The 23,604-nt window shown below is 45.0% G+C and overlaps 1 protein-coding gene across 3 annotated transcripts in view; it reads right to left on the reverse strand.

Moving 5' to 3' along the window:
• LOC137378753 (rifampicin phosphotransferase-like) overlaps nucleotides 1–23,604 on the reverse strand; it is a 200,945-nt gene that overhangs the window by 36,696 nt on the left and 140,645 nt on the right. For all 3 annotated transcript variants that reach the window (XM_068049132.1, XM_068049133.1, XM_068049131.1), the window contains exons 23-24: nucleotides 19,995–20,069; nucleotides 11,895–11,987 (exon numbers count right to left, since the gene is read on the reverse strand). In XM_068049132.1, the coding sequence (XP_067905233.1) occupies nucleotides 11,895–11,987; nucleotides 19,995–20,069 (168 nt within the window). The remainder of the gene's footprint in view (nucleotides 1–11,894; nucleotides 11,988–19,994; nucleotides 20,070–23,604) is intronic.

Here is a 23,604-nt window from a genome sequence, read left to right on the forward strand (position 1 = left end):
TGTTTGAATGCCTATCAAGAACAGAGTATTTTCATCTAATCCGGATGAAGATTTCGAGAGACCTTTGACCATTTCCACATTAGAAGACCGCATCCATCAAGAATGTAACCTGCAAAGACTTTCTTATTTTATTTATTCTTAAGAGACAGCTCATTTTACAAACTCTACTTTAAAAAAGTTAACGATTGTTACTTTTGAGTGTGTGCGTGTGAATGCAGGAGTTAGATTAGATAAGTTATAAGGTCTTTAGACATACGTTTATCTTAATAGTGTTTAAGATTTAGATATTTTAATAAATAGTTAATTTGTTGTTGTCTAAAGATACCTGGTTTGGTCTGTTTCATTCTGGGGTTACTAAGGTGTGTAATTTGGCTGTTTGACGATTGGGTGTGAAAGCTTAATAATATGCGGGACTGAATTAACAGTGCATTGCTCCCGCCACGGTCGTAACACTAAACAAATGCAAATATTTCTTTCTCAGCAATATTAGCCAGTGAGTTGTCAGTGCATGTATTGTGCAACCAATGGGAAAGAGGGAACATCCTCACCCATCGCCCCCTCTTCCAGCTCCTAAGGTTCAGTGGCTCACTTAGTGACAAATCCTCACCATCACTATCTAAATCCCTCTGGGTGAAGGTGCCTCAGCTGGTGGGAAAGAACAAGCCAGTGATGCAGGTGATAGACTGGGGCAGTGGTTTGGGCTAGAGGGTGAACTAGCTGGGATAGTTTGTCTCTCTCAGGTTTCCATGGTTCCTTATCCTCTTCCTAAAAAATGAACCAAGTCAGAGGCCCAGGTCTTCTTCCTCCCACTCTTCTTGTGACTCTGTGCTTGTGTATGCAGGAGAGGAAAGCAAAAGTTGAGAAGAAATGAGCTTGACCCCCTCACAATGAAGGGGACCAAGGGATGGAAAGCAGTCAGGGCTTCCAGGACAACATTGTAGATGTTCAGTCACTCACCCAGACCCAACAAGATGATGCTAAATTCCATTTCCAGTGCAGCTATGATGGCATTTCCCCATGAGGGTCATGCACTTCTCTTCATTGGGGGTGGGGTGGGGGGGTGTGAAGTGTTGCATTGATGGGATGCCTCCATTAATGGTCATGCATTGTGGGCCAGCACTTTCTGCAATGACCTAAGTAAGTAAGCGTAAGGCTGGCAGTGAAGAAGTGCACGGCAAGTGATGAAAGTAGTGAGGTGAGAGAGGTGGAGGTGTGTAAAGACATTAGAGTGGAGGAAGGGTGTCTTAGGGTTGTGCAACGCAGCAGTTTTTGTGTTAGGTGGGGTGCGCGGCTGTGGCACAGGCAAGGTGCCCTTAACCAGAGTGAAGTGTGCAGAGTTAATACTGAGAGTGCTGCTTTAAGAAGGATGAAGAGTGTGGTGCTGCCCTGGGTGGGCAGGGAGGAAAGGAAAGCCACTGGGGGTGCCTTACCTTTATATAGCTGATAAGATCATTAATTTTGTTTTCTGTACTGCTCTACTGTCCTGGGAGTGAGGGAGTTGGCTGCGAGGACCAAAGCCACCACCTCCAGGTTGCTCTGCCTGGTTTGGAAGAGCGATGTCGCAAGAGATCCTGCCTCTTTTTCTCTAAAAGGCATCGAGATCCTCCTTTGAAAGTTTCAGTGTTCTCCTTCACCCACCTCTATTGCTTACTTGCCCAGTGGGCACAGATGCCACCCGCATTGCTATACTGCTGCCAACACAGAATAAAGATGTGGGCTATAGATGCCAGGAAAAGATTTGAGCCAAACTGAGAGAGAACAGGTACAACATTAATATTGCACTGAAGTCTCCTTGATGGTGGGGTCTGGGTTCAGCTGCTTATGGCTAATTTACACATTAATAACAGCAGTATTTACACCAGTTAATCATTAACGTATTCAGGAAATGTGAATGTAACACCCTCTGCTGATGAACAGGATAACATTCTGGCACAATAACGCTTATCTATAGTGTAACTGATGAGGAAATTTGGTGTCAACATCTTTTAACACAATTTCACCCCACTGAGCGTCCAATTACATTGGAAAGAAAATATTGCCAGTACAGCTCACTTCACCTTTCCCCAAACCAAGCCCTCAGGCCTCACCCTCAAATCCCAATAATAAATATTCCAAACCTGGTCTCACTCTTCAATCCCCATCACTGAATGCAAAATCTTCCCACAACACACCCAGTGCTCACGACTGCACCCAACTTGAATAAAGCCTCATTTCCAAACATTCCTGGCTCACTCTTCAGCTCCCAGTCCCTACCACATAAATTGATTTAAAAATATTTAGACCCCGCCCCCACCCCCCCCCCCCCCACAGATTGTAGTTGAAATTGAAATTTAAAAGCTGTTTCCACCTGGCTGATAATTATTTTAAGAGAGGGAATTCCTGTTTTTGGCTACACTAATTTGCACTTGCACATTGGATTGAATGTCCATTCCCATTACTATCACATGACCACTGTTGCATGTCATTAATATGCTTTAAACGATAGCATTTGAGAAAAATCCACTCCATGAAATAACCACTGCTTTTCTTTGATTCTTAATAGACTTTTGGAACAAGGCTCAGTTCCTCCTAATTCCTACTGGCAATGTGATAGGAAAGCCACAAATAATATATTTCTTTTTCCTAGGTTGTGACCTCCATGGAAAAGTCCTATGTAAACATTTCCTGCGGGAGCTCCAAAGCTAAAATGTCCATACTTAGCTGTTAACTATGGCATTTCCCTGTCACACCAGTAGATGACACTCGAACAGAAATTGCAAAATCCATCTCGTGATTTACTGGTCACAGCTATTTTACCCACTAGAAGATGCTATTGGGGCTGCTGATCCCCTGGCACAGACTATTCTCCAGAGCTGTGCCTTTCAGTGAAGTACTTTAATACTTCTTTTAGTTATCTTAAAAACCTGACTGCCAGAAATCTTTCCTTTCTTCTTTTAATAAAAAATTATTTAAAATTAATTCAGCATTGGCCCGAAGTGGTTGGCCTTTTAAATTTTTAACATTTTTTAGTGAGCATTGCCTCTGTCAGCCTAATACCTCCAACCTATTAATTGTGCCTGGCCCTGACCCCTGGTAGCTCAATATCTGGAACTCTGTCTCCTGGCTGACTCTACTCACCAACCGTTACATAATCCATATCTTTGTGGCCCGCTGCTTCCCAGTCAGCCATTGCCCAACACTAGGGGCTGAATTTTACTGGTCCCTCGATGCCGCAGATTGCGGCGCAGGGGCCGGTAAAATGCTGCGGGGAGAGGCCCGCCTCGACCCACGACGTCGAGGTGGGCCCACCGCATTTTACCGGTGTCGGCGGGACCTCGGTGCGCCCCCCACCTCCCCCCCACCACAAGGCAGCAGCACCACAATCAACATACGGTAATGATTACGTACCTATGCTGATTATGCAGACCACTGCCTCTCCACCAACACTGCCGGATGTTTCGTTGAACGGGCAGCCGTCACATGCCATTCCGTTCATGATCTGAAAAGCCGGCAGGTCCTCGCTCTGCATTACGGAAGGGAGGAGAGAGGGGGGGGGATACACAGGGGTCTAACTCTGCATTCTTAAAGTGAGGAGGGAGAGGGGGACATGCAGGGGTCTAACTGCATTCTTAAAGGGAGAGGGGATATGCAGGGGTCTAATTCTACATTCTCAAAGGGAGGAGGGAGGGGGGAATACACAGGGGTCGCACTCTGCATTCTGAAAGGGAGGGGGTCTGGGATTACTGGAGGGAAAGCTGTGCTGGCATGAAGGGAGGTACCGTGTACCATCCCTCCGTTAACAGTGTACGCTCTGTTGTGGTGAGGGGGCAATGGCACACTAGGCACGTGTGTATGGGGAGGGTGCCAGAAAGGGCAGGAGCATTAAGGTTTTATGGATGATGGGGGCAATCGATTCAGTTGGTAGGATCTTGATGTGGTCATGCTGTGCCACTCTGAGTGTTGGCCAAGATGGGCAATGCCATGGCACGCCACATAGTTGATCCAGGAAAGCAGCTGATGTACCCGTCAACACCAATCCATGCCCTGTTAGGAACCTTTGAATACAAGAAGGGTTCAACTTTATTTATCACATGGAAATAGGTATGGCTCATCCTACATTGTGTGATCCTCTGCATGTGAGGATCCGTATGCACCAGAAGCAATACCAACAGGCAGGTGTGATCCAGGTAGAGGGCCCCAGTCGTGAGCAGCATCCCCCAAAGGCAGCTCGCCATTACGGTTACTGTGCAACTACAGGCCCCACATGACATGCCATTGGATGTCAGAGCACCAGTGTCAGAGGAGATTGCACATATAGAGGGTGGTGACATGTCTCTGTGCCCTGCTCAAGGCTGACCTGCAGCCCATGGGCTCCAGTGGACGTCCCATGCCTTTGTTCCTCATTGTGACAGCGGTTCTCAAGCCTGATGCCTCTGCAGCCTTTTAGGGGCCCACCAGAGACCATTGTGGGGTCACAGAGTCAGCAGTGCACCGCTGCATCAGAGAGGTCACCAATGCCCTGCACTGGAGGGCCAGTGAGGATGTCTGCTTCAGGACGGACTCTCACAGCCAGGCCCAGAGGGCCATTGGTTCTGGCACCATTGCCGGGGAACCATAGTTTGTAATGTTCATAGACTGCACTCATGTGGCCATCAGACCTACTGCCAGGCTACCACCTGCAGACATCACCATTAAAGGAGCCTTCTCAATCTAGGTGAAGCTGGTATGTGAACACCACAGATGGTTGTAGCGAATGTGTGACCGCTTCTCAGGCAGCTGCCATGACACCTGGGTCTTGCGCCAGTCCCGGCTGCCATCACTGTTCACTGAACTGGCTCAGATGGAGGGGTGGCTTCTTGGAGATAAGGACTATCCTTTGCAGACATGGCTCCCGATACCGGTCATCTCAGAAGGTCAGACAGCATCTGTGGAGAGAGAGCTTCTGCCTGATCTGCTGGATTTCTGCAGCACTTTCTGCTTTGCTGCCAGATTGACAGCAGCTCCACTCTTTAGTAGTCAGGTAAGTATTCTTTGACAGCTGTCAGGAAGCTGGTACTGGGGCGCTTTAAAATAGGGTTCATCACTGGGCCAAATGTCCCGACTCTCCACATCGGCGCAGTGATGCTGATGAGCCCCCGCACATAATTTCGCGGGGGCTCTGCGGTGGCCGCTAAATGCGGGCGCCGCGCTGAGTTCAAAGTGCACCGCCGCAGAAGGCGTCTCCCCAATAAAATTGAGCCCTAGGTTTGTAGGAGTTCCACTCCCAATCCAGCCTCTGTGTGACAGCTTCCTTCCACCACATGCCTCCTTCTTCCCTTATGCTCCATTTTTTCAAAGGAAATGCACTTTTAAAGTGAGGGAGCTAATAGAGGGTTCTGTTACTTAATTCATTTTCAGTTTAAGTAACAGGGTTTTCTCCTAATTGAGAGGAGTTCCATTTGGAAAATTCACTCGCTGTACGCCAAAACTCTATCTGACTGGTTTATCAACTACAAGGTGGCAATTCCTTATAAGGCTTCCCTACAAATTAGGAACGATGTTGTTCGCCATGCTGGAAATGTTTTAAATAACAGTGCTTTTGTCAAATATGCATCTGGGAGCAGAATCCCTCTCCTTATTCCCTCTTTAGCTACTTATTCCTTACCATTTCACCTCCGTTTTTTTCTGAATTTCTCCTCATCTTTTTTTTTCTCTCCCTCCAATGGCCTCCTGCCCTGAGTAACCCAAGCACCTTCCTCCCTGCCCTCACCTTTTCCTTCACCATCTTAAAATGATCCTGCCACTGGTTCCATTGATCCTGAGCCACGATCTTCCATCCACCACCACAAAATAGGACCTGTGGCAATGTCACACCACACAACCTGCCTGCTAAGACCTGCAGTTCAAAATTCACCAATAGCTGTTGGCCAGATGTGTATTGAACTGCACCTTGTACCCTTTCCCCTCTGCCACTTCCTGTTCTTGAGAATATATCTCTTCCTTCTCCATCCTTCCAACTTAAGTATCTCATTCTTTCTGCCTCTCCTCTCCCCTTCTCTCTCCTATCAACTCCATTGACGCCTAAGATAAGCCATGATCATATTGAATGGCGGAGCAGGCTCTCTGGCCATAACGGGCGGCACAGTGGCTGGCACCGCAGCCTCACAGCTCCAGCGACCCAGGTTCAGTTCTGGGTACTGCCCGTGCGGAGTTTGCAAGTTCTCCCTGTGACTGTGTGGGTTTCTGCCAGGTGCTCCAGTTTCCTCCCACAGCCAAAGACTTGCAGGTTGACCAGTAAATTGGCCATTGTAAATTGCCCCTAGTGTAGGTAGGTGGTAGGAGAACGGTGGGGATTTGGTAGGGAATATGGGATGAATGTAGGATTAGTATAAATGGGTGGTTGTTGGTCGGCACAGACTCGGTGGGCCGAAGGGCCTGTTTCAGTGATGTATCTCTAAATAAATAAAGGTCTTCTCCTTCTCCTAGTTCTTGTGTTCTTCCACCATTCACCACCTACCACCTGGAGAAAGACAGGAAAGTTGAAGAAGGAAGGAACAGTACAAAATAAAGGAAAAAGCCAGAAGGAAAAGAAAGGGAGATCAAACCAGAAAAGAATCAGAAGTAGAGCAATGAGAAAATCTGCAATGTGGAGACAAACAAGAGTTGAGAGTTAATAATGCACTATAATATCCATAATAAACTGCAGTAAGTGAAAGTGATTGATTGATCATCACATTTTCTGAGACACACACAGAAAGGTGAAACATTTAATACAAACAAATGAGTCCTCTTCTACTCCAGATATTTGATTATTAACTGGAACAGAAGGCATGCTGGATAGAATGGACATTGACCATTAATAAACAACTTTGGCCCATATATAGATGCTTTGAAATAAATGACCAACATAAGCGTAAGTCAGGAATTATCTCATATCTGAGGAGTTAACAGTCCAAAGGTCTGTCTATGTATGAAATATCAGCTTGTTGTAAACAAACGGTGTATAAAAAGGTTTTTTTTTATTCGTTCCTGGGATGTGGGTATCGCTGGCTAGGCCAGCATGAATTGCCCATCCCTAATTGCCCTTGAGATGGTGGTGGTGAGCCTTCTTGAACTGCTGCAGTCCATGTGGGGTAGGTACACCCACAGTGCTGTTCGCAAGGGAGTTCAAGGAGTTTGACCCAGCAACAGTGAAGGAACGGCGATATAGTTCCAAGTCAGGATGGTGTGTGGCTTTGAGGGGAACTGGCGGATGGTGGTGTTCCCATGCATTTGCTGCCCTTGTCCTTCCAGGTGGTAGAGGTCTTGTCGATGGTACATATTGCTTCTATTGTGCGTCGGTGGTGGAGGGAGTGAATATTTGTGAATGGGGTGCCAATCAAGTGGGCTACTTTGTTCTGGATGCTAGGGCTCCTTGATGCCATACTCGGTCAAATGCTGCCTTGATGTCAAGAGCAGTCACTCTCACCTCACCTCTTGGGTTCAGCTCTTTTGTCCATGTTTGAACCAAGGCTTTAATGAGGTCAGAATCTGACTGGCCCTGGCGAAACCTAAACTGAGCGTCACTGAGCAGGTTATTGCTGAGCAAGTGCTGCTTGATAGCACTGGCGACGACACCTTCCATCACTTTACTGATGATTGAGAGTAGACTGATGGGGCAGTAATTGGCCGGGTTGGACTTGTCCTGCTTTTTGTGTACAGGACATACCTGGGCAATTTTCCACATTGCTAAGTAGATGTTGTAGCTGTGTTGGAACAGCTTGGGTAGGGGTGCGGCAAGTTCTGGAGCACAGGTCTTCAGTACTATTGTCGGAATGTTGTCAGGGCCCATAGCCTTTGCGGTATCCAGTGCCTTCAGTCGTTTCTTGATATCACGTGGAGTGAATGGAATTGGCTGAAAACTGGTATCTGTAATGCTGGGGACTTCGGGGAGGTCCAAGATGGATCATCAATTCGGCACTTCTGACAGGACTTTGTCTCCACATGGACTTTGCAATTGTCACCCTACCACTACTGTCATGGACAGATGCATCTGCGACAGGCAGATTGATGAGGATGAGGTGAAGTTGCAGGGCTATGCCAGGGAGCAGCATCAAGAGAAACACAAATTATTACCCTTTATATTGCATGGATTGATTAGCCGTGCTACATGAATAAAGTCTGTTCCATACACTCAACTGTCTCCTGCTTACTCAAAGCTTGTTGCTGTGAACCAAACAAGGAAGAAGGTTGGCTCCTAGCAATTGATCACTATCAATTCATCTACAACATACCCAGAAATAACATAAGGAAAATCCCAGTGGTGGAGAGCTTGAGGAACCATGGGCTGGATGTTACCCCAATGGCGGGGGTTTCTGTGACGGGCAGCAATTTGCGGGGGGGGGTGGGGTATCCGCCTTGGCCCTGTTTAGGACCGCCAGCTGAATTCCATGGCAGGCAGCCAATTAACTCCCGCCGTCTGGGACGCGTCCCTTGCAGGGACAAACTCCTGCTTCCACATCTCCACAGTTGCTGGCCAATCGGAGGGCAAGCAGCTCAGTTGTACCAGCAGTGTCACTGGGAGCAGTGGCCACTGCCGGTACTGCAGGAGGTCTGCTGTCACAAACATGGAGGGGACCCAGGTAAGTGGAGTCAGAGTTGCTCGGGCTGTCAGACAGGCCCCGGCGAGGAGGTGGGGTGGGATGTTGGTGAGGGCAGATAGGGTCTTACCGCGGGGGAAGCCCTCACCACATAGGGGCTCTCTGTAGGCCGAGGACTGTCCCCAGAAGAGGAACACCTCCCCCACCCCAGCCCACCAGGAGGCTGTCAGGTCTCACCTGGCGGTGTCTGTAGGCGACGATTGGTCCCTCCGATGTTAGTTATATGGGAGCAGAGGCAGGAAGCTGCCCTTAAGTGCCCATTGAAAGGCTATTTAAGGATCTCAATATGCCTCTGGACAGCAAGGCTGTCTTCAGCCTTCCCTGTCCCTGACTAAACTCCACAGCATCAGGAAGGCAACAGATACTCCAACACCCGCCTTCCTTGCAATTTTATGGCCGCTGCCTCCCCCACAACTCCCCCCCCCCACCTCTGTTCCGATCCTTACAGGGTTCATAAAACTCCAGCCCATAGGTCTAAAGTCATCTTTTTTCTCCCAAGGCTACTAAAGTCCCCACATGTCAGGTTTCAAATTACTCATATACTGTATCACAAAATGCTATTTTGTGCTTTATGCGTGTGTGTGTGAGAAAGAAAAAAAAGATAGATCACTGAATATAAACCCACAGTACTTTTTTGTTTTATGACCTATAAAGCACATTAACCTGAAAAACATAGTAAAGGACCCCAGCTAAATTCCAATACTGGATGTAAGAAGAGAGAATTCCACACAGAATGCCATGGGCAAGCCACAGGGGAACTCGCACTAGCTGACAACTTGGGAGAGTCCAGATGAGGCCCCACATTTTCAGCAGGCAAAACTTCTTGTGTTGCTGTTTCTCTGCTTCTTTCTGTCCAGTTGTGTTTCTGTGTCTATTCTGTAATTTTATTTTTGTTTTGGTTTATCTTCTTTCCTGCTACATGGGAGATGTGTTGCGAAATTGCATCAATTTCTTTTGTAAAATATGTTAAGGACTTATATTTAAATTATGGACAGTGATCATCTGCTTTCTTGAAGAGATTGCTGAACTTTGTGTTTTTTTTAAAAAAAGAAGTCACCAAAAGGTTCCTGGTTTTGGCTAGTAAACAAGTCTTACTGGAAGGCATCTGTCTGTGGATAATCGCCCATCAGGGCTTGTTTTTGACTTGGGGAAATGTTTACAAAGAAGTGACAAACCAAAATTTATAGATGTCAGGAGGCTTGACTTCTGGAAGGTTTTAGTTTGAACTTTTAAACCAGACAGTTGGTTTTTGTCTGCCAGAAGAAGAACAGCTTAGCCCTCTGTCCCTTGAAAACAAACCCTGTATACGATGTTGCAGTTTCCTATTTCCTTTTGTATTTGAAGAACCCCTGCATGTTTCAAGGAATCTTGCATAATCAAAATACGTGGAAACTGAAACCTTGCTGCTGAATTCCTGCTATAAGACCTATTTGGAGCCTCTGTAGCTGTATTTTTTGGAAAGCCTACCCAAACTGACCTTCAACATCGCCTGGAAAGAACTGTTCTAGGAAGATTCTAGCGACAGCCGCCTATATGCATTTGGGATGCCTAACCAAAACAAATTATATCTTTCCATACCTTCTTTTCGTGTGTGTGTGTGTGTGTGTGTGTGTGTGTGTGTGTGTGTGTGTGTGTGTGTGTGTGTGTGTGGGGCTAGGATAAATAAGGGACTTTAATATTTCAATTTATGTGTATGTTTTACTCCATTATTGGTTAAGACTGGTTTGTTGTTTATGAAAGAAATCTGGTTGATGTGTTTATTCTGGGGAAAAATAGAGTATATGATTGAATGTATCAGTAAGTGGAAAAATTTAAATTATCTGTTTTGACCTGTGGAGAAGTGGGCCTAGAATAAACAGTGCACTCCTCCCACCTTGGTCATAACAGACTGTCGATGGCATGGTATGGTAAGGAAAGGGGACAGTGTGGACTGTAAGCCACAGTTTTTGCGAGCAGGCGTGGAAAGAAATTGGCTGCAAATAACAGGCACTCCAATCCCATCCCCTGTGCAAGCCTCTATTTATTGCCCCTCAACTCAGCCATCACCGTCACCCTCAATCCCAAAACTCTATCTGTTTCTGACCATATGATCAAAGTCTAGGATAAGAATATGGTTCCCTTGAACAAGTTTTACTCTATAGGCCCACCTCATTACTGTCTTCAAGGAGGCCTTACTTTTCCATGTAAATGTTATTGTTATATTAGTCATAAAGAGCTAAGAGCTAATTGTCATGTGTAAGTGTGTTCCAGGGGGGCACATTTCACTGCCACACTGAAGTCACGTGATGTGTAAAACTATACCGCTCTAAGCAGTTCTTCCCAGGCAATATGGCAGCTGAATGAAATCAAAAAAGAGTTCCAGTACTTTTAAACTGGAAGTGTGATTATTCCTAACTCATGAGAACCAGGAGAAGCAAGAGTTATACTGTGTATCTCCAGGCAGCATTGATCTAATGAAGAGGAAGAGAATTGCTGAAGAGGGACAACCTGCTCTACAGCCAGAAGAATTTTCTGCCGTGCAGAAGGCAAAAAATATCCCATCCACAACTCTTCAAAATTTGCTGTTATTAACTTTTTTTGTCCTAGAACCCTTGATCATCACATTCCTAAGTGGTCTAATGTTATCAAAGCTGATTTTCCCAGGAAATATTTACTTCCTTGCTGCAAAGAAGAGCAAAAAGCAGCAGAGACCCAGGATGCGGAATATCTGTCCCCTTGGCGTTGACTGGATACTTCCATCGGTATCGAGGTGCGAGGGAGGGGAATCTTTCACCCACAGCATGTGCAAATGTGGTAACCCCATGCTAATGAGGGAGGGTGACATCACAATACCACCCAATTTGTTTTCTTGAGCATCTGCACTTGACAGAGGCCCAAAGGTAGGTGTGCCCAGCACTGCTCAAATTGGAGTATTTGAATTAGAGTATTTGAAAAATCTATGGAATGTTGCCAAATATCCCTGATTATAAATAATAGAAAATGATGTTTCACAAGAATTCAACTAGTTATCTGTGACAAATGCAGAGATGGAGATACGGCATTGATCCTGTACAAACACTTAACAAACTTGTATTTTTTTTAAACAAAGGCATTAATCAATTTAGAATAAAGTAAAATAACTGTGTTAAAGCCTGAGTCAAAGTAGAAGCACATTAAGTATTATGACATAGTTCAGAAGATATACTTCCAAGTTTACTTGCTTTATAGCAGCTGCAGCAATCTGAATTCAGAACCAGTATAGAAATTATTTCTGATCATATTGGAATAGTCAAGTCAGTAATATACAATAAACTCTACCTGTAGGTATCGAACTGCATTGATAATTCTCTTCCATAAGGGTGATTTTCCATAAAGTAATGTAACATCGTGTAATGATAATTCATTCAGCACCTAATCAATAAAACAATACATTATTCAACATCAATTCATAATTACATGCATAAATTATTGCAGGAGCTTTATTTGTTGAAATATTGTGTTTTCAACAAAGCATAGACACATGACATATAGGCACTGTCACTGCATGAAATTCCATATAGCATGAGACCTGAAGGCCTGCAACCAAGGGTTTTAAAAGTAGAGGCTGCAGAGATAGTGGAGGCATTGGTCATAATATGCCAAAACTCAGTCGATTCCGGTGGCGTACCAGCGGACTGGAAAACTGCTAATATGATGCCCCTATTCAAAAAAGGAGGGAGACAGAAAGCAGGAAACTATAGACCTGTTAGCTTACATATGTCATTGGGAAAATGCTAGAGTCCATTATTAAGGAAGAAAGAGCAGGACATTCAGAAAAACATAATGCAATCAAACAGAGTCAACATGGTTTTATGAAAGGGAAATCATTTTTGACAAATTTGTTAGAGTTCTTTCAGGATATAACAAGCAGAGTGGATAAAGGGGAACCGGTAGATAAGGTGCCACATAAAAGGTTATTGCACAAAATAAGAGGTCAGGGTATTTGGGGTAATGTGTTGGCATGGATTGAGGATTGGCTAATACACAAAAGGCAGAGAGTTGGGATCAATGGGTCTTTTTCAGGTTGGAAAGCCGTAACTAGTGGGGTGCCACAAGGATCGGTCCTAGGGCCTCAACTATTTACTATCTGTATTAATGACTTAGAGGAAGGGACAGAGTGTAGTGTATCCAAATTTGCTGACGATACAAAAATAGGTGGAAGGGATGTTGTGATGAGGACACAAAGAATCTGCAAAGGGATATAGATAGGTTAAGTGAGTGGGCAAAAACTTGGCAGATGGAGTTCAAAGTGGGAAAGTGTGAGGTCATCCACTTTGGTAGGAAGAATAAAAAGGCAGATTATTGTTTAGATTGAGAAAGACTACAAAATACTGTAGTACTGAGGGATCTGGGTGTTCTTGTACATGGAACACAAAAAGTTTGCATGGAAGTGTAGCAAGTAATTAGGAAGGCAAATGGAATTTTGGCCTTCGTTGCTAGGGGGTTAGAGTTTAAAAATAGGGAAGTCTTGTTACAACTGTACAGGGTGTTGATGAGGCCACACCTGGAATATTGCATGCAGTTTTGGTCCCCGTATTTAAGGAATGATATACTAGCATTGGAGGCTGTTCAGAAAAGGTTCACTAGGCTGATTCCTGTGATGAAGGGGTTATCTTATTAAGAACGGCTAAACAGGTTAGGCTTGTATTCATTGGCGTTTAGAAGAATGAGAGGTGGTCTGATTGAAACATATAAGATTCTAAGGGGGCTTGACAGGGTAAATGTTGAGAATATGTTTCCACTGGTGAGGGAATCTTGAACTAGGGGACATAGTTACAGAATAAGGGGACACACATTTAAAACTGAGATGCAATGGAATTTCTTCTCTCAGAGGGTGGCGAATCTCTGGAATTCTCTACCTCAGAGTTGTGGGGGCTAGATCACTAAATGTATTTAAGGAAGAGGGAGATAGATTTTTGAAATCTTGGGTTATGCAGAGTAGGCCCAAAACAGATGAGTCCTGGGACACTTCAGCCACGATCTTATTGAATGGCGGGGCAGGCTTGAGGGGCTGAATGACCTACTCCTGCTTCTATTTCTTATGTTCTTATGAACACAGCTGATTTTACATAAATGCACTGGTGCACTGGACACATTTACATTATTATGCTGGCATGCCAGGACTACATTTTCTGGAAGCAGCACAGGGAACACAATGGGACATGGTGCCCAAAAAATAATTAAACAGAGTTTTGACTTCCCCTTGGGCACCCTTTCCAAAATCAAGATTGCTGTTAAGCTGCCTATCACATAAGGACTGCTTCATTTAAAAAGTCAGGGAGCGAATCAGCATAACGCAAAAAACTTTGTGCTTGTCACACATTTCAGCATGTACTCGGTGCCTTGGTATGTTGCAAGCCTCAGGCAATCGTGCCCAATCTGGTATGGTGGATCAGGCACCCACAATTGCATAACACACCTCATAGGGTGTGATATAAATTTGGGGCACATAATTAAACATAAAAATTGGGTTATAATGTACTTTTTCACCCACTACATTAGAGATAAAGGATAAAAATTATTGCATTTAAATAACAGTTAAATGGATTGTAATGATAATTGTTAATTTCAAATTTATGCCAGCTTCATATCAATTCCATTAATTGGCAATTTGTGACTTGTTTCTGGGGCCTTGCTATGCACAAACCCATTGCTGTACATTACAACAGAGTACATTGTAAAAGTACTTTTTTTTTAGAGATACAGCACTGAAACAGGCCCTTCGGCCCACTGAGTCTGTGCCGACCATCAACCACCCATTTATACTAATCCTACACTAATCCCATATTCTTACTACGTCCCCACCTGTCCCTATATTCCCCTACCACCTACCTATACTAGGGGCAATTTATAATGGCCAATTTACCTATCGACCTGCAAGTCTTTGGATGTGGGAGGAAACCGGAGCACCCGGCAAAAACCCACACAGACACAGGGAGAACTTGCAAACTCCACACAGGCAATACCCAGAATTGAACCCGGGTCCCTGGAGCTGTGAGGCTGCGGTGCTAACCACTGCGCCACTGTGTCACCACTGTACTTCATTGGTAATACAGAGCTTTGGGATGATCTATCGTTGTGAAAGGCACTATATAAATGCAAGTTCTACTTTAGTGGGGAGGGCAGCCTCAACAATTTGCACTTTTGTGCCCACAGAGCTCATAGGGATTACCAGAGTTCATTTAGGATATCACCTTTTTGAGAAATTGTGATGACATGTCGTGCTTAATCTTCCAGAAGATACCTGACAAAGTTTTACATGCATGCCTATCAGTTAAGCCGAAAGCTGTGGGAACTTTAGGAAAACCTCCAGTAAGAGTAAGGAACTGGCAGAAGAGTAGTAAGCAAGAGATATTTGTTACAGGAGTTCCACCTGGATTGGGGGGGAGGGGGAAAAGAGTAATTCACAGGGTTCCCCAGGGATTGGTGTTGAGACAAGTCCTTGTAAAATACATAATGACAACGCAGCTACATCAGTAGAATATACGTCAGAAGACGTTATGATCAAATTGTATAGCATTCTGGAAAACTGCATGAACAAAAACAAAAACTTATATTTATATAACTTCTTTAACATAGTAAAACATCCCAAGGCGCTTCACAGAAGCATTGTCAAACAAAATTTGACACCAAGCCCCATAAGGCAACTTTAGGTCAGATAACCAAAAGCCTGGCCAAAGAGGTAGGCTTTAAGGAATATCTTAAAGGTGGAAAGAAAGGTAGAGAAGTGCAGAGGTTTAGACAGGGAATTTCAGAGCTTAGGGTATTGGCAGCTGAAGGCACAACCACCAATGGTGGAGCGATTAAAAGTGGGGAGGCTCAAGAGCCAGTATTGGAGGAGTGCAGATGATCTCAGAGGGTTGTTGGGCAGGAGGGGATTGCAAAGATAGAGAGGGGCAAGGCCATGGAGGCATCTGAAAATCAAGAGAAGAATTTTAAAATTGAGCCGTTGCTTAAATTGGAGCCAATGAAGACCAGCAAGCAGAGGAGTGATGGGTGCAGAGAGCTTTGAGTGAGTTAGGAGACAGGCAGCAGAGATTAGAAAGACCTGTTTTATGGAGGGTAGAATGTGGGACACCAGCCAGGAGTGCATTGGAATAGTCATGTCTAAGGGTAAGAAAGGCTTGGATGATGGTTTCAGCAGCAGATGAGCTGCTGAAGCAAAGCCAGAGTCGGACGATGTCACAGAGCTGAAAATAAGCAGTCTTAATGATAGAATAGATTGTGCTTTTTTTTGATTCGTTCAGGGGATGTGGGTGTCACTGGTTATGCCCATCCCTAATTTCCCTCGAGAAAGTGGTGGTGAGCCACCTTTTGAACCGCTGCAGTCCATGTGGGGTAGGTACACCAACAGTGCTGTTAGGAAGGGAGTTCCAGGATTTTGACCCAGCAACAATGAAGGAATGGCAATATAATTCCAAGTCAGGATGGTGAGTGGCTTAGAGGGGAACTTGCAGGTTGTGGTGTTCCCATGCAACTGCTGCCCATGTCCTTCTAGGTGGTAGAGGTCATGGGTTTGGAAGGTGCTGTCGAAGGAACCTTGGTGAGTTACTGCAGTGCATCTTGTATATGGTACACACTGCTACCACAGTATGTCGGTGGCGGAGGGAGTGAATGTTGAAGGTGGTGGATTGGGTGCCAATCAAGCAGGCTACTTTGTTCTGGTGTCAAACTTCTTGAGTGTTGTTGGAGCTGTATCCATCCAGGCAACTGCAGAGTATTCCATCACATTCTTGACTTGTGCCTTGTAGGTGGTGGACAGGCATTGGGGAGACAGGAGATGAGTTATTTGTCACAGAATTCCCAGCACCCGACCTGCTCTTGTAGCAAAAATATTTATGCGGCTGGTCCATTTCAGTTTCTGGTCAATGGTGACTCCCAGGATTTTGGTCGGGGGGGGGGATTCAGTGATAGTAATGCCATTGAACGTCAAGGGGAGATGGTTAAATTCTCTAAAATAAAAGCAAAATACTGCTGATGCTGGAAATCTGAAACAAAAACAAGTGGTTTCAGCACTTTTTGTTTTTATTTATGGTTAGATTCTCTCTTGTTTGAGATGGTCATTGCCTGGCACATGTGTGGGGCGAATGTTACTTGCCACTTATCAGCCCAAGCCTGGATATTGTCCAGGTCTTGCTGTATCTGGACATGGGCTGCTTCAGTATCTGAGGAGTCGCAAATGCTGCTTAACATTGTGCAATCATCAGCGAGCATCCCCACTTCTGACCTTATGGTGGAGGGAAGGTCATTGATGAAGTAGCTGAAGATGGTTGGGTCTAGAAACTACTCTGAGGAACACATGCAGTGATGTCCTGGGAGTGAGATGATTGACCTTCAACAACCACAACTATCTTCCTTTGTGCTAGGTATGATTCCAACCAACAGTTTTCCCCCGATTCCCATTCACTCCAGGTTTGCTAGGGCTCCATGTTGGCATACTCAGTCAAATGCTGCCTTGATGTCAAGGGCAGGTATTCTCACCTCACCCCTGGAGTTATACTGTTGTGTCCAAGTTTGGACAAAGGTTTGAATGAGGTCAGGAGCTGAGTAGCCTTGGCAGAACCCAAACTGAGCATCAGTAAGCAGGTTAAAGCTGAGCAAGTGCCACTTGATAACACTGTCGACAACCCCTTCCATCTCTTTGCTGATGATCGGGAGTCGACTGATAAGGTGGTAATTGGCCGGGTTGGATTTCTCCTGCTTTTTTGTGTCCAGGACACACCTGGGCAATTTTCCACATTGCCAGGTAGGTGCCAGTGTTGTAGCTGTACTGGAACAGCTTGGCTAGCAGCGCGACTATTTCCAGAGCACAAGTCTTCAGTACTATTGCCGAATGTTATCAGGGCCCATAGCCTTTGCAGTACCCAGTGCCTTCAGCCATTTCTTGATATCATGTGGAGTGAATTGGATTGGCTGAAGACTGGCATCTGTGATGTTGAGATCTCAGGAGGAGACCGAGATGGATCTTCTACTCGGCACTTCTGGCTGAAGATGGATGCAAATGCTTCAGCCTTTTCTTTTGCACTGATGTGCTGGGCTCCCCCATCATTGAGGATTGGATGTTTGCAGAACTTCCTCCTCCTGTCAGTTATTTAATTGTCCACCACCATTCACGACTGGATGTGACAGGACTGATCCGTTGGTTGTGGGATCGCTTAGCCCTGTCTATCGCATGCTGCTTATGCTGTTTGGCATGCAAGTAGTCCTGGGTTGTAGCTTCACCAGGCTGACACCTCATTTTTACATATGCCTGGTGCTGCTCCTGGCACATCCTTCGGCACTCTTCATTGAAGCAGGGTTGGTCCACCGGCTTGATGGTAATGTTAGAGTGGGGGATATGCCAGGCCATGAGGTTACAGATTGTGGTTGAATACAATTCTGCTGCTGCTGATGGTCCACAACACCTCATGGCTGCTCAGTTTTGAGTTGCTAGATCTGACTGAAATCTATCCCATTTAGCACAGTGGTAGTGCCACACAACATGATGATGGATATCCTCAATGTAAAAATGAGACTTTGTCTCCACAATGACTGTGCGGTGGTCACTCCTACCAATACTGTCATGGCCAAATGCATCTGCAACAGGCAGATTAGTGAGGATGAGGTCAAGTAGGTTTTTCTCTCTTGTTGGTTCCCTTGCCGCCTGCCGCAGACCCAGTCTAGCAGGTATGTCCTTTAGGACTCGGCCAGCTCAGTCAGTACTGATGCTACTGAGCCACTTTTGGTGACAGACATTGAAGTTCCCCCACCCAGAGTACATTTTATGCCCTTGCTACCCTTAGTGCTTCTTCCAATTGATGTTCAACATGGAGAAGCACTGATTCATCAGCCGAGGGGCAGGTGTTAGGTGGTAATCAGCAAGAATTTTCCTTGCCCATGTTTGACTTGATACCATGAGACTTTTTGGGGTACAGACTCAATGTTGAAGACTTCCAGGGTAACTCCCTCCTGACTCTATACCACTGAGCCGTCACCTCTGGTGGGTCAGGATATACCCAGGGATGGTGATGGTGGTGTCTGGGACACTGTCTGTAAGGTATGATTCTGTGAGTATGACAATGTCAGGCTGTTACTTAAATAGTCTGTGGGACAGCTCTCCCAATTTTGGCACAAGCCCTAAATGGGTGGCACAGTGGTTAGCACTGCAGCCTCACAGCTCCAGCGACCCAGGTTCAATTCTGGGTATTGCCTGTGCGGAGTTTGCAAGTTCTCCCTGTGGGTTTTCGCCGGGTGCTCTGGTTTCCTCCCACAGCCAAAGACTTGCAGGTTGTTAGGTAAATTGGCCATTATAAATTTCCCCTAGTGCAGGTAGGTGGTAGGGAATATGGGATTACTGTAGGGTTAGTATAAATGGGTGGTTGCTGGTCGGCACAGACTTGGTGGGCCAAAGGGCCTGTTTCACTGCTGTATCTCCATGACTATGTTTGTAAGGAGGTCTTTGCAAGGCTGACAGGGCTGGGTTTGCCATTGTTGTTTCCAGTGCCAAGGTCAATGCCAGGTGGTCTGTCCAATTTCATTATTTTTCTTAGACTTTTTCTTAGATATAACTCAGTGGCTTGCTAGGCTATTTCAGAGGGTATTTAAGAGTCAACTACATTGCTGTGGGTCTGAAGTCACATGTACATCAGACCAGATAAGGACAGCAGATTTCCTTCCCTAATGGACATTAATGAACCTGAAAGGTTTTTAACAACAATCAACAATGGTTTCATGGTCATCACTAGACTAGCTTTATAATTCCAGATTTATTAATTGAATTCAAATTCCACCATCTACCGTGGTGGGATTGGACCCATGTCCCCAGGGCATTAGCCTGGATCTCTGGGTTACTAGTCCAGTGACATTGTCACTACGCCACTGCCTCCCCTGACTATGTCAAATTCTGGTCACCAAGACATAAGCAAGACCTTTACGTTCTGGAGACAATTCAGAGAGGCACCACAAAATTGATATATGTGTTAGAGATCTTAAAAATCTGGATAATCTTGGGATTTTCATCCATTTAGGCAAAGGCAGCACTCAAAATTGCACAAAGCAAGGACCCATAAAGACTGGATGAGATGATCAACCATTAAATAGATTTTGGTGGTGTTTGTTTTGGAAAGAATATTGGCCAAGGGAGCAGGAAAACTGCTCTTCTTCAAATAGTGCCATGAATCTTATAGGTTTATTTAAACAGGCAGGTGTGGCCTTGCTTTAACATACCATCTGAAAGAAACCAAACTGACAATGTAGCACTCTCTCAGTACTGCACTGTCGCAGATTATGTGCTTAAGTTCTGGAATGGGACTAGAATCCCATAGCCTTCAGACCCAGAAAAAATAATGCATTGTACAGAGTAAGTTTTTGCTCACTGCATAAATATGGAAATAAAAGTACCCTTCCGAGCAGTTCAAAGTCACTCATCTTCTTCTGTGTGATGATGTTATTCTGTTCCATGTTAGCATTCATGCTCTGGAAGACAAATCAATTAATCAAGTGTTCAATTTTCAAAAATCTACAGTCCATTTTCTTTTAAACTGAAGTCTACTGTAATCCTGAATAATGAAACAAACACGTCAGATGGGAATGATTCTAACAATTTCCTCCTGTAAACGGTAGAAGTTTTAGTCATTACTTAACTGACAGTCAAAGGGTCACAATCCACATATACAACTCCAGTTCCACAGAGCATTCCACCAGTATCGAATACCGTTTCAATTATGTTTCTGGGCAAGGGACAAGCAAGGCGACTTGTAGTCGTTAACATTCTTTGGAACTGCTGTCATTGTCCAGACACTGTTGGAAATTTAGCAAGCATAATCGGTTTAGGGGAAATCACATGCCAAGTGTGCCCAAAATAAATAAACCTTCATGATGTCAAGCTAGGCCATCATATATGGGAGCTCAGAAATGGCCTATTACCAAAGTCACTCAGACTGATAGCAATTTTTATTTCACTTGCTGAACTGTGGTCCATAATTTGATCCCTTGCCAGTGTAAATTGAGTGCAGTTTTTGGACTGGACTTAAAGGGAGACAGGTTAGGAGGCGGGGGGGCCCATCGAATTACAGCAGGATGCAAGGGGGTGGAGAGCCCATCACCTTCCCATCGCAGTGCAATTAAGTCAGGGGCGGGAAAGGCTAACAACAACCTTCCCACCCAGAGGCCAATTGAGGCCCTTAAGAGGTCTATTATCTGCCGGTTAAGGGTCTCTTTATGCTGCCACTGGAATAAAGTCAGCAGCGGGGTGGGGGCTTCCACCATATGGGGAGGTCACCCAGTAAAATGAGGGCAAACTCCCTGTGGGCTTGGGAAGGGAGGGGTGTGCCCTCCACTGTAGGCAATCTGTGGCCCATGGAGGGCCCCTGTCAAAAACAACCCACCTCCCTGAACAATCCCCTGCCGCACTCATCACCCACCCGCCCTCCCCCCATTTCCAGGCATGCCAGACTGGCCCCGGTGACCCCGCCTCACTTACCTGAAGTCCAGATCTCCAGTGCTTGGTCTGGTTTCAAGGCCTCCTGTAGCACTTGCACTGACCAATGCTTCCGGTGATGCTGCTGATACTACTTGGCTGTCAGCCCTCTGATTGGCCGGCATCTCTCAGAGGCGGGATCCCCATCTTTAAAGGGACCGGGATCCCGGCGCCAAGCATTTAATTGCCTGAGTGCTGTTAACAAGAGCCGGGGGTGGGGGGGGGGGGACTCTGAATGGCCAAGGTGGGGTTTCCAGCGCCTTTTTGGCCCAGCGCCAGGAATCCCACCGGCGCCACTAAATCCAGCCAGTTCCTGATGAATAGCTAATCTCTGAGATAACGCTGAGTCTAATTTTAGTTCCGTGCAAGTGCTTATTTGTTATAGGTCCAGACTGATAATCTTGCTCTCTACATATCTTGTCGTTAGTTATAGGGATTGATCTGTAGTCATGTTCTGAATTGATAGCTAAGAAACTGTCCTTGCCTCACCTTTCGAAAAGGTTAAATGCATCATGGTCAGTAAAATTTTCGTTTTCCTAGGTTTGTAGGCTACTTTTTGGAGTCTCTGCTTTGTATTCTGTCAGCTGTTTTGTTAAGCCTGAGATGCCTTCTTTGACATGGAAGCCAAAGGCAAATTTAAGCTACAGCTGAAGCCAGCTGTTTCACACTGCTGCTCTGCAGCAGCAACACGTGTGGTGTTCACCAGTAACAGGATGCTGCCGTCAAGGCAAAAAGACGTCCTGCCTATCACACAAATGAGTAATGTGATATATGAATTTCACTGCCAGTGTGATGCTCAGTATATAGGCCGTACGTCCCAAAGACTGGCGGATCGTATCAAACAACATGTCCCTTCCGCTGTTCGCAACAGGCAAGGTACATACCCAACTAGCCCATGCTTGCAAAACTCAAAACACAGTGTCCAACATTAGATGTGATTCTGTGATTGGACAACATTTGCTAAATAATCCTCAGCATGTTGAGAATTATGCTGACAACCAATTTAAGATTGTTAGCAGGGCTTGCAGTGTGGCACATTCGCACATGCTGGAAGCTGTATATACTAATATGCAGGGCCCTGTTCTTTGCAGACAGAAAGAATACGTACAAACATTGTGCCTGTTTTAGCTAAACAAAATAAGTGACAGCCATTCGCTGGTTCATTCCTCAGGGCAATGCCTTGACCAATCAGAGTTAAGCTGCCTGGTTCAAATTTCAAACAAATCTTGGCAGTTAACTGTCAGTCACTATAAAGTGGTGCATTCTCCATGGCAACTCTTCTACCAGTCAGGGTTCACTTGCCAACCAAAAAACACTCTCATCTCAAACAGTATAAAGCCATTGTTTTCCCTTACATTGGTATTCTTACAGATTGTCTTGATGAGTGCAAGACAAAAAGCTTGGACAACATGTCTCTATTTTCAGCAATACTAAAGGCAAATTTGTGAAATAACTGCATTAGAGTAACATAATTTGAATGAAATTCTTGTTCTGTTGCAATAGAGGACAGATACTTGAACCTTTACTATATGTTTAATGCTTTAAATAGCAGATAGACAAGTCAACTAACCTTAAGTTCCTTAAAAAGACAAAGCAAAACTTACATTTATATATCACTTTTCATGACCAGATGACCCAAAGCACTTTACAGCCAATTAACTACGTTTGAAGTGTAGTCACTGTTGTAATGTAGGAAACACGGCAGCCAATTTATGCACAGCAAGATCCCACAAATAATGCTAAAATGAGCAGTAGTCTTTTTTTTTGTGATGTTGAATAAGAGATAAATATTGGCCAGGAAACCGGGCCCTTGCTTTTCTTCAAAATAGTGTTATGGAATCTTTTATGTCTACCTGAGAGGGCAGATGGGGCCTCAGTTTAACATCTCATCTGAAACTCAGCACCTCTGTATTCCCTCAATACTGCATTGGAGTGGCAGCCCAGATTGTTGCGCTCAAGTTCTGGAGTAGGACTTGAACACACAAGTTTCTGACTCAGAGGCTTATTTATAGATCCATGTACTGTTTGGGCCCGGATCAGCATGGGTATACAGGAGATGATAGAATGTAATCAGCACATCAAGTTTGTACTTGTATTTTTCTCCATATAAACTTCTTAGTTTAATTCCAGTGAACAGTCCCAGGCAATTTCTTTTGCTGCCCACTTGCCAACCACCAATGCTGAGTGACTGGAATATGTCTCTCTGTACGCTATATACTATTGTTCTATTTGTTAGGCCTGAGCCTACACAGATATATGGAGAAGACACCCAAATAATGATTGAATCTTAGTTCAATATTTTCTGTCTTTAATAAATATAATCAAGTTATGATGATGAGAATGGTTCCAGAGAGTAGGAACTTTAGATTGGAGAAGCTGGGTCTGTTCAACTTGGAGAAGAGAAGATTAAGAGGAGATTTGACAGAGGTGTTCAAAATCATGAGGGGTCTGGACAGAGTAGATAGGGAGAAACTGTTCCCATTAGTCGAAGGATCCAGAACCAGAGGAAATCAATTTAAGGTGATGGGCAAA

The sequence above is a fragment of the Heterodontus francisci genome, chromosome 17, assembly GCF_036365525.1.
Source record: "Heterodontus francisci isolate sHetFra1 chromosome 17, sHetFra1.hap1, whole genome shotgun sequence".
NCBI lineage: Eukaryota > Metazoa > Chordata > Chondrichthyes > Heterodontiformes > Heterodontidae > Heterodontus > Heterodontus francisci.